This window comes from Delphinapterus leucas, chromosome 13, assembly GCF_059928025.1.
Source record: "Delphinapterus leucas isolate spDelLeu-1000000601 "Yukka" chromosome 13, BTC_Dleu_Yukka2, whole genome shotgun sequence".
Taxonomy (NCBI): Eukaryota; Metazoa; Chordata; class Mammalia; order Artiodactyla; family Monodontidae; genus Delphinapterus; species Delphinapterus leucas.
Window position 1 is genome coordinate 81,410,446 of NC_143141.1, and position 12,247 is coordinate 81,422,692.

At 35.4% G+C, this 12,247-nt stretch overlaps 1 protein-coding gene across 2 annotated transcripts in view; it reads left to right on the forward strand.

The window, feature by feature from the left end:
- Positions 1–12,247, forward strand: part of SMC6 (structural maintenance of chromosomes 6) — a 73,757-nt gene that overhangs the window by 56,673 nt on the left and 4,837 nt on the right. For both annotated transcript variants that reach the window (XM_022554110.3, XM_022554109.2), the window contains 4 exons: positions 1,186–1,323; positions 2,312–2,457; positions 5,846–5,971; positions 8,857–8,962. In XM_022554110.3, the coding sequence (XP_022409818.1) occupies positions 1,186–1,323; positions 2,312–2,457; positions 5,846–5,971; positions 8,857–8,962 (516 nt within the window). The remainder of the gene's footprint in view (positions 1–1,185; positions 1,324–2,311; positions 2,458–5,845; positions 5,972–8,856; positions 8,963–12,247) is intronic.

Here is a 12,247-nt window from a genome sequence, read left to right on the forward strand (position 1 = left end):
TTGTATTGGCCTAGTATCCAGTGACCTTTCTAAACTCACTTATTAATTTAAAAACTTTTTCTTTGGAATTTCTTTATACACAGTCATCTCTCTTTTAAATACAGTTTGATTCTTCCTGTCCAATCTGTATAACTTTTTATTTCCTTTTCTTATTTTAATTGAACCATCCAGGACCTCCAATAAATGTTAAATAGAAGCAATGGGACTGCATGTCCTTGGCTTGTACTTAATCTTAAAAAGAAAGCACTTGGGCTTCCCTGGTGGCGCAGTGGTTGAGAGTCCGCCTGCCGATGCAGGGGACACGGGTTTGTGCCCTGGTGCGGGAAGATCCCACATGCTGCGGAGTGGCTGGGACCGTGAGCCATGGCCGCTGAGCCTGCGCGTCCGGGAGCCTGTGCTCCGCAATGGGAGAGGCCACAACAGTGACAGGCCCACGTACCGCAAAAAAAAAAAAAAAAAAAAAAGCAGTTGATATTTCATCTTAAAAGTAATGGTTAGCTGTTATTTGTTCTTGTTTGTATTTCTTCTCTTTATTTCTTTCTTTTGGGATTAGCCAAGTAATTTTTAGTGTTCCTTTTTAAAATTTCCTCTACTAGTTTGTTTAGCTACAATTTTTGTTTTTTTGTTTTTTTCCCAGTGGTTGCTGTGCGTTCCAATATGCATCTTTACCTTATAGTTTACTACTGTTTCCCTTTAAAGTGAACTTGGGATAGCTTCTTTACAATTATATTTTGTTCTCAAAATTATGAGGTTACACCTCCAGAAATGATGACCAAATAAGTCAGTGTTAAATTTCTTCACATCTTTTCCTCCTCCACCCCAATTCACCTTTTTTTAAAACTGGGTTTCCTCTGTCAGGTACCTCTGTAATATACAACACTTGCATTGTTTTAAGTCTTTTCAGGCTACCGTAGCTTCCCAGGAAACTGCCTTGTTTACCAAAATAAAGTTGAGAGCACCATAAGGTATGGAGACTTCATACAAGAACTTTAATATGATAATGTGACTTCTCAATTTGGGAAACTCTTCACTTCTCTTCAGAAACATATGGATATGAACTTAATAACACTTGCCTCTTAAAGCAGCATAATCCTGTCCACTTTACTGAGTTGTCAATTAGTTTATGCCTATGCTGATAATTTTTTAAAGCAATCTTTATAGATTATTTTGGTTTTATTTAAACAGGATGAATTAAACCTTGCTGATTCCGAAGTGGATAACCAAAAACGAGGGAAACAGCATTATGAAGACAAGCAAAAAGAACACTTGGATACTTTAAATAAAAAGAAACGAGAATTAGATATGAAAGAAAAAGAACTAGAGGTTATCCATCATTTTTTTTAATGTTTTGTTTACACCCTTAGTCATGATTATTAAAGTGTTTTTTCCTAATGTCATGTTTTCCAAACATAGGCATGTTGTCCGATGACTATCTGTTTTGTATGAAGTAACAGCTGTTTCAGTGAATCAACAGAGGAAAAGACTGAGGAACTCTCAGAGTGTGGGGACTTCTTAGATCAACATGAAGAGGACTTTAGGCAGCACTGCCACAGCCCCATGTAGTGTCACTGAGTGATTTGGAAAATGGCACGCCCTCCACTGAAATAGTTCCTTAAATGCCCAGCTTGGCAAGTGCATACAGCTTTATGTCAGAAAAATGCTCCCCTGCCTCTGAGTAATTTGGGTGTGAGCTGGGTTGCAGTTCAGCTCCCACTTACTAGATAACCTTTGTTGACAACTGAAAGCAGTAGCCCTGTTTTTAGAGGAGAGTAAGTTGAGGGCAACTGTGGTTTAACCTAGAAGAGATGAATTCCAGCTTTGCTTTTACATGTCTTAGGAAAATGATTTAAACTCTGTAATTCATTTCCCTACTTGTTTAAAACTTACTGTACTACAAATGTCGTGAATATAAATACTATGTTTAATATGTTACAAACACGAAGGTCTTTGTGTTTTCAGTACTACTTGATGTTCAGAATCCATCCTAAAACACACAGAATGCTATGTCTGACCTCAGCGCCCTGGGTGCCAAACCTTTCATAACTGCTACTTGAAATTTGTTTCACTAGGAAGTTATGGAGCTCTTACAAATTATTAAAGTGTGTACACCAATGTAATTTTCTCTTGAAGATTATGACAACTCTGGACCGTATTCTCAGTATAAAGCTTAGAACAATAATGATATTAAACGTAATTAAGATACATTTCTTAAACATAAGTTCAGAGTTCTATTTTGCATACTTTGGCACAAGTAGTACAGTGAATTGTTATATCAAAGAAGAGTTTTAAAGTTAAACATCTGTTATCTTAGGAGAAAATGTCACAAGCAAGACAAATCTGCCCAGAGCGGATAGAAGTAAAAAAATCTGCATCAATTCTAGACAAAGAAATTAATAGATTAAGACAAAAGATACAGGCAGAACATGCTAGTCATGGAGATCGAGAGGAAATAATGAGGTAAGTGATTGCTCGCTTTTCTACTTTATGATATTATCCATAGATATATAATAGTGAGACAAAAAATAACATTTATATATCAATCTTAAATTTGGGTAAAGTGTTGCTATGGCATATAGTTATAGCTAAACTAGCCTTTCGTACATGTATTATTAATAGTAAGCATTTTTCCTTCGGAATTATTACAGAACTCATTACAGAATGACATTTAACATAGTTGCCATTTTTATACCTGTAAGATTCATATAGACCTGAGGATATTCAGCTTCAGAAGTAATCAAAGAAATGCAAAACAATTAGAAGCCTTTTTCATATATATCAAGATGAAAAGAACACATATTTTATGTCAGTGAGATTTCAGTGAAATGGATATTTTTATATTACTTGTGAAAATGGAAGCTCTAGTTTAGTTAGAGCATGGGTTCTGAAGCAAGAGTACCTCAGTTTGAATTGCAATTCTGTTACCTACTAAACTGACTTTGGAAAGTTATCTAATCGCTCTGAACCTCAAATTTTTCATCTATAAAATGGGTATAATTATAGTACTTACCTTATAGAGTTGTAATGAAGATTAAATGAGATAACCCATAATAAACAATGTATAGGATACATAATATGTTAGATGTTATTGTTATTAGTCTTTCTGAAAAGTTTTAAGGTAGTTTATGTTAAACACCTTTAAAAATTTCAATTTGGCCAAGTAATTTTGTTGTTATAATCCAAAATGAAAAAAACAATTTGTACTTGGATGTTTATTGCAGCATTAGTATTTTTTTTAGTTGAGATATGGTTGATTTACAATATTATATTTCAGGTGTACAACATGGTGATTCAGAATTTTTATAGATTGTAGTCCCTTTATAGTTATTATAAAATATTGGCTACATTCCCTGTGCTGTACAATATATTCCTGTAACTTATTTATTTTATACATAGTAGTTTGTATAACACTAAAACATTAGAAATCTTGTATAACTGGATGATAATGATTGAATTACAGTAGAAAATTATAGCTATTAAACTTTATGAAGAATTTTTCATATTAAAAAAGGCAAGGGAACAGGAGTGATCTCAATTCTGTTTTCACAAACTTTGGGGAAAAAGGGAAAGAAACAAAAATAGTAACAGAAGTTTTTCTTTAAAATAGGTAATACCTTACATGTTTTAAAAATATAATGTGAAAGGGCAGACAATGAATTTTTTCACTTTTATTTTATTAAATTAATTTATTAAATATGCTTTCAGTGTTTCTATATGCAAAGGCAAGATGATATGAGTATGTGTTTTCATCCTTGCAGATACAAAAAGTAGTACACTAAGCTGTTTTAGGTTGCTTTCTTTGATTTAATGCTATATTTTGTAGATCTTTCCATATCAGTACATAGGCATTTTCTCATTGTGTTTTTATGTTTCACAGTATTTAGTCATCTCCTACTGATGGACAGTTGAGTTTTAACTTGATTTTTTGCTATTATAAATGGTGGTACACAACAAATAATTTTATACATGCATTATTTTGTATAAATTCGGGGTTTTTGTTTTTGTTTTTTTAAAAGGATAAACCCCACTCTGGCAGAGTCCCCTTTCTAGGGATTGTACTTTTTTTTCACTCCTATCAGCAATGAGTGCTTGTTTCCCCACAGCCTAAACAATGTGTGATTATTGTAGATTCTTTTTGCTGATAGATTTCCTATATATATATATATATATATATATATATATATATATATACACCTCAGTGTAATTTTAATTTGCATTTCACTTCTATTAAATGTGGTTAACATCTTTTCATGTCTTAAGGACCGTTTATATTTCTTTTTCTGTGAATATTTTTGATGTGAGGAATGTATTTTATCTTTTTCCAAATGGCTGTTTAGCCATTTGAAAAGTTACTGGTCCTCTAATTTTTTCCTTAAGAATGGCCATAGGAGTAATATTTTTTGTATTTTTGCAAGTTCAAAACTTTGTCTCTAGCTTTTGAGTTTGAAAGATAAGAGTTTAGCCTAGTATAAAATCCTCATTCTCCTGAGTATCTGTGTTTATGATGCTCATCTGTTAAGTTCTATAACTTATCCAGAATGTCAAATTCTGTGATCCTTTCCTTGGTATACACAGTGCTTTTTTTTTAAATATATAGATTTAAGTCTTACTTGTTAAAAGTTTTCTGGTATTTTGCTTTTAAGTATTTTCTGTTGTCTAGTGTTCTTTTTAGAGGTCTTCAGTTATACATATGTTGCATGTACTTTTTCTTCTCTAGTTATTTTGTCTAACCATTTTATGTGGGGTTTTTTCCTGTTTTGTTTGTTTTTCTCATTTCTCATCTGTCTGTTGATGTTTTCTGTGTTGTCTGTTTGTTCCTATGCATCATCTCATTTTGTCTCATGTCTTTGTTTTTTTTGCTTTTTGTCTACACTCCCTTGTCCCACCTTGGGTTCTGCAAGTTCATGCTTCTCCTCCTCTTGTCTGTTTGTAACCTGTTGTTGTTTACCTGTCTGTTAGCTTTGAATTCCTTGATTTATCTTTTCCTTCAGTTCTTTCATTTCTGCTTTGAGGTGTTCCTTCCTGGTAGCACTTGTGTCTTGTTTTGTTTTCCTCTGTTTTAATTTATCGTGTTCAATTACGGTTTTAATCTGCTTTGTGACAACATTGTTGTAATAAGTTTTCTTTGTCTGTAGAGAGAGTTTTGCTGCTCTTTCCCAGCGCTTTTTTTCCCCCCATAAATATCTTTGTATGTGTGCTTTGTTTGTGCTTTTTTTGTTATTCATTTTTTAATTGGTTGGATTCTCTGGGACTGGACATTTGAAGGAGGATGGGATGGATGACTGAGAACCTTGGCCAGGGTTCGCCCTTCATCCTTTGTCAGGATCTTTCTCTCCCTCTCTACGGCAATGAGCTGTTACCTCCACAGTAGCACTCTGAGAAGCCGTGTCTTCGCGGCCTCTTTGACCTTGTCTTGTTCAGGCTGGGGCTAGGGGGATCCTAATGCCCAACCTGTGTTCTTCTGTTCCTGCACTGGCATGTGTCACTAAGGGGAACATTTCTTGCCTTCTGGTGTGATCCCTTCCTTGCTAGAAGATCTGTATTTGCTGGTATTCTCTTACGATCTGCCACTCTGGGCCCCACTTGGGCACTTTTCTTCACTTACCTTCTCTGCCTTCTCTAGGGCTTGCACTTTGTTTCTGCCCAGCCCTGCTAACAGCTCTCCCCAGTCGGGGCAGCACGCTCGCATTCTGGCAGTGTATTTGTCTGGAGATTTATGAAACCTGCTACTGCTGGGCCCTCTCAGCACTCCCTGCACTCCCTGTTCTTCCTATTAAATATATTTGAGATTTTACTTTATGTTTCGTTGAATGGCATTTATTTACTTAACATTTTTTTCATAAAATAGGCAATATCAAGAAGCAAGAGAAACCTATCTTGATCTGGATAACAAAGTAAGGACTTTAAAAAGGTTTATTAAATTACTGGAAGAAATAATGACCCATAGATATAAAACGTATCAACAATTTAGAAGGTAAGTGTATTAAAAAAAATTACCACATATTGTACATGTTTGTTTTTTCTTCGTTTTCACATTCTCGCTTATAAATAATAAAATTAAAAGAACTTGCATGATTTATTCAGAAAAGAAATGGTGGTAGTGCTTGGGATCCTGGATTTGAAGGGACTTTTATAGTGAGCTTTTTAAACTTAAACTGCATTAGGTATGCTTTACTGGATAACTCATAGATGGCTGTTCAGTCTATGCTCAGATGGGTCATTTGGAAGCTCATTGGTTCTGTTAACAGACTGTTTCACTCTTGGACATTGCATGTTCTTAAGGCATACAAGTTTTGATGGGACATGTTAAGGCAGTTTCTCAGTTGTTTACCATGATCTCCTAGAATGGTGTAGCTCCATGGATGCAGAATCTATGTTTTGTTTGCTGCTGTATCCCCAGTACCTACCACTGTGCCTGAAATATAGTAGAAACTTGATATATATTGGTTGAATGAATGAATACAGGATCAGCAAAACTGGATGTCATTAATATACCCAGAAATGTGCAGATTGACAGAGATAAGTTAACCTCAGCTAAAATCACAAGCAACAGAAATAAAGGACAGTTTATAGGGTAGGGTTGCCCTTTGATATACTTGGATCCAAGACAGCCCTAGTCTTTCCACCTAACCTCTATTTTCCCCATGATATTCCCTCAGTAACATGCGTTTTAACTGTACTTATACCAAAAACTATAATCTTAAGACTATAGAATTTTTTTTTAAATTTAGCTCTAGTACGTATGGGGAAATTCAAATAAAGCCATAATGAGAAACGGGCTTTGCATGTTTGACCATATTCCTTAACTAAACTATAGCTTAGTTCTTGAAATGTGTATTTCAGTTTTATATGCATGTTATTAGGACTTGACTTAAAGAGTTTTTAATTTTATCCTTTTGAGGCTGCCTTGCAGTTTTGTTAGGTGGGACCAGAGCAGGCTTTGGTGAAGGACTGATTTTTTTCCTACCTGTGCAGCTGTGTTCTTCTGGGTCCTCTGTTGATATGTTGTGAGGTTATTCCATTCATGCCTTTGGGAATATGAACTACTCCTGGCTCTGGGTGACCTCGAGGGTTGTTTCTGGTTCTGTTGGGTGTTCCTCTCACCAGCCTCGGGCAGTATCCTCACACGGACACTGAGGAGGAAGGTGCTCAGCCTGAGGCTCTCCCACCCGCCTCTGTGGTCCTCTGGAGCTCTCTCTGTGCTGCTTCGTGAACCGGAGGTGCCTTGACCGCCCCAGACCCCTAAACAGAAAGACTTCTGGACTCTGCTTGGGTTTCCACTCCCCTTTACTCTCAACATAAAAGTAACTTGGGGCGTTCACAGGGCTCAATTTGTTTGTTTCCCATCTTTCAGAGATTCTTTTGACTGGAATTGTCTGCGATGTCTGATGTTCAGAGTCCAAAAACTCTTGTTTCATAGATTTTGTCCAGTTTTCTAGTTGTTTCACGCAGAAGAGTAAATCTAATGCCTATTACTGTGTCTTTTCCAGAAGCAGTAGGGTTCGTTCTCATATTGTTATTCAGAAAATTTTAGAATATTTTCTGTAAAGGTATTGGTCTTATTTAGTTTTCTATCTTGATAGGTTTCTTCACCACTGACATGTTTTATATTGTTTATCCAATCTTGGGAGGACAATAAAAATGGTCAAATTTTTTAAATTGTTTATCTCTTTACACTGGAGAACCTTGCCATTTTATGAGGACAGTCTCTTTTAGTCATCCCATGAGTGGAAGCAATTGAAGAATACGTATCAGTATTGAAAGAAAGAAAAGTTAACAGAAAATTCTGAAAACCAGCTAGCAATAGTTGTGGCAGCAAAAGAAAACTCAGACTATCAGTATTTTCAAATGTGGAGATTTAATACAGTTTAGGAAGGGAATTGGGAGGGAAAAGAATAAAACGATAGTTATTCTGAAGAAAGGAGCCTTAGACTCATTAAGGAGCAAAGATGTCAAGAAAAATAGCCAGTCACCTGTCAACTAGATCTTATTTTCTGAATACCATTCCGCAACAAAAGGAACCAAGGCTCCTTTGAGAAATGGCTGATGATACCGGAGCAGAGCAGGGAAGGTATAGATGAGCCTCTTGCTATGCCAGAAAGTAAGGAAGTGCCCCCCCAAAATGTGGAGTCATGATAAAAGGACATAGGCAGCTTGAAGGGGCTCCACTGGCAAAATCTGGACAATTTGAAGACCAGAATAAATAAGAACAGTAATGGATGACAACCCAATGAATAAAATAAGAATCTGTGACTGCGTCCTTATAAATAGAAAGGTGGTAAGTAAATAAATGAGGAAGAAGGGAAAGCTCTTTCTTACAGCAGAATGCCATATGACAAATAAGTGAAGTTCACGTTGTGCTAGACAGTGCGTAAGGTATTACAGGTACAACATGATTAAGAGATTGCCTTTGCCCTTTTTGCTACTGTAAAGTTAGGAGGAGACAGGCAAATGAATAGGCAGTTTACCATTATCTTAACACTACTAGAGTTTAATCCTCTCAAGGACAAGATTCATGTCTTCTGTATTAGGGTGATATATAAATTAGTTGCATGATTGATACATTCATATGGACTGACTGTAATATAATGGGCTTCATTATATATGGGATGACATCTTTATTCATTTTATAGATGTTTGTTTATTATAAAAGGAAATGAAGTGGTAAAAATGTGGAGACATGAACGAAATATAAAGACACAGGCAAAAATCATCTAAAATTTTACCTATTAAATGGGCACCAGTGTTAACATCTTGGCATGTTTTCATCTGGCCTTACATGCTGGTGTAAAGATCATGCTGAATATACAGTTCTGTATCTCTGTAATCTTTTTAATATGCCCAATTTCTTTTTTCAAGGTGTTTGACTTTACGATGCAAATTGTACTTTGACAACTTACTATCTCAGCGGGCCTATTGTGGAAAAATGAATTTTGACCACAAGAATGAAACTCTTACTATATCTGTAAGTATCTTAACTCTTCGCATGTTAGTCATTAAGAGAATTAGCTGCTTCATTTCTTTTGATGATATTTTGATCTGTTGTCATTGGAAAACAAAATAACTTACTTTGACGTTAAAGATAGTCTTTGCCAAAGTGTTGAAAATTAAATTGATTTTACTGACTAAAGCCATTACTTTAGCTTTTTATTTTTTCCCCCAGACAGCCACATTATTTTCTTATGGTGATAATTAGGAGTTTTATTTTCAGTGATAAATATTTACCTTCTCTTTAAACTCCACTGGTTCCTTTTTAAAATTCATATAGCATTTTAAATTACGTGGGACATTATAGAAAGTCTGTATTCTCTGGCCCCACTATAGGAAGCCAGAAAAGAATTACTCAAAGAATGTTCGACCCCATGTAATTGTCTTTGTGCTACTTATTTTGGAAGGTATCCCTAGATCTAGCCTCTTTTGTATAAAGGAAGCCACCACTTTCAAATTATGGAGTCTGTGTGTCTGGATTCTATCACAGTCACATGCATTAAAGGAGGAGTGTGGGATATAGCATTAAAAATAGTGTAGTCAGGGGCTTCCCTGGCGGCGCAGTGGTTGAGAGTCCTCCTGCTGATGCAGGGGACACGGGTTCGTGCCCTGGTCCGGGAAGATCCCACATGCCGCGGAGCGGCTGGGCCCGTGAGCCATGGCCGCTGAGCCTGTGTATCTGGAGCCTGTGCTCCGCAACGGGAGAGGCCACAACAGTGAGGGGCCCGCGTACCGCAAAAAAAAAAAAGAAAAAAAAGTGAGTCAGGAGGTCAAAAGCAGCTACTCGCTAAATAATTGGGTCAAACTTTTCAAATATTTGTGTACTATTCTTAGTTGCCATAAATTTTATACTTCCATTTTAATACTTAGAATAAGTAATAATTTGCCATACAGATATGCAACTAAGAACCCATCTAAAAATTTTTAAGAATAATAATAATTGAGAAAAAGAATGGCAATACATTTAAAAACAGTTAAAAGTCATTAATTCGCCAAGTGGTGAATAGGCACATGAAAAAGTGCTCAGTATCGCTAGTCATCAGAGAAATACAAGTTTATACCATAATAAGTTACTATCCCACTCCTATTATTGTGACTAAAATGAACAAGACTGATAATACCTTGTGTGGGTGAGGTTGTGGACTTAGAACGCTTATACCTTGCTAGTGGGAGTATAATTTGGTAGAACTAATTTAGAAACCTGTCTTGCAGGGTCTATTAAAGCAATTCCTCTTTTCAGAACTCTTCAAAAACCAGTAAAATTTATCTACAGTAATTAAAGTCAAAATAGTGGTTACCTTTTAGGGGTTGGTAGTTGACGGGAGAGGACACAGGGAATCTGCTGAGATGCTAGAAATGTCCTGTCTTGATCTGAGTAGTGGTTACCCAGGTGTGCGTGTATATGTGTACGTATGTGTCAGAATTATTTGAGCTAAACACTTAAGCTTTGTGTTCTTTACTGTATATAAGTTATACTCTAGTAAAAATTATACTCTAGTAAAAATTATACTCTAGTAAAAGAAAATATTAGGTGTTTGGATAATTTATCCCCAGAGCCATAGCTGTTCAAGACAACTGAAACTAGATTTTCTGACATTATCATTCCTGTTATTCAACAGACTATTATTGCTTTAAGAATCTTCAAGTTTTCTCGTCTTCATTTTACAAATAAGAAGAAGTGCCATGATAGGTTTACTAATAGGCCAGGGATAAAATTTAGATCTCCGTAATTTATCTGGGGCTTAATTCATTAGAATGATACAAGATGCAGTTTGGGAGCAAAAGACTGCATCCTGTTTCTTAGTTCTTACTGTTCTGGGGTGTGTGTGTGTGTGTGTGTGTGTGTGTGTGTGTGTGTGTGTGTTTGGTTTGGTTTGGTTTGGCTTTTTACTGCTTATGTTAATGTTGTTTTTGTGTTTGGATTTTCATAGAGAATTCAGACTTCAGATGATAAATATAAAATTTCAGTGTATGTTTAAATTCAGAATTTTTTATAACCCTTAGAAGATTAAAATATAAGTGAATGCTCACTTGAGAACCAAATAACTTTTCAAATAGTGTTTTGGAAAATACGTGAAGCTGTATATCTGTTAAAACACATATGATAAAACTGGTTGGTGCTCTGTTTTTTCAACTTGAGTGCATATATGTATATCTGGAATTCTCTTAAAATGAAATCGAGTTCCTTCAAATGTTACTTATACTGTCTTCTTAGGAAATTATATGAAAATGTTATCTCGCTAATTACTTTTATATTGTTCCCATGAACACTTACTAAGAGAAACTTTTAAAAGAGAGTTATGTATTTCAATTGATTGCTGCTGTTACTCTTTGGCCAGTGTGAGCCTCTTTAAGTTGGTCCTGTGTCCTTTTGACATTCAGTAATTACTTTGAAAGCAGTTTAACCACTAGATGTCACTAGAATTCAAGTAACAAGAGATTAACTTGGCACTTAAAGTGTTTGACAAAAGGAAATAAAGAAAACAATCCCATTTACAATAGCATCAAAAACAATAAACTACTTAGGAAATTTAACCAAGGAAGTGAAAGATCTATACACTGAAAACTACTAAGACATTGTTAAAAGAAATTGAAGAAGACACAAATAAATGGAAAGATAACCCTTGTACATGAATCAGAAGAATTAATATTGTTAAAATGTCCATACTATCCAAAGCTATCTATAGATTCAGTGCAGTCGCTATCGAGATTCCAAAGGCATTGTTCACAAAAAGAAAAAACAATCCTAAAATTTGTATGGAACCACAAAAGACCCCTAATAGCTAAAGCAATCTTGAGAAAAAAGAACAAGCTGGAGGCATCACATTTCCTGATTTGAAGCTATGTTGCAAAGCTATAGCAATCAAAACAGTATGCTATTGGCATAAAAATAGACACATGACCAATGGAACAGAATAGAGAGCCCAGAAATAAACCCAGGCATATCTGGCCAACTAATATTTGACAAAGGAGCCAAGAATATACAATGGGGAAAGGATAGTCTCTGATAAATCATGTTGGGAAAACTGGATATCTACATGCAAAAACAAAACTGGACTAATGTTGGTACTTTTATTATTAAGCCTTTGGACTTTCGGTATGTTAGATCTGGTTATGGCGAGAAACTGTTTTCAGTTTGATTCTCTCACAATAAAACAGAAACCACCGTTACACAGCTCACTGTTTTACTCTAAAATATTTTGAATAGAATAGATTTCGTTTCCAAGTCACTAAATGATTTTTTTTAATCTTCTTTTTTACT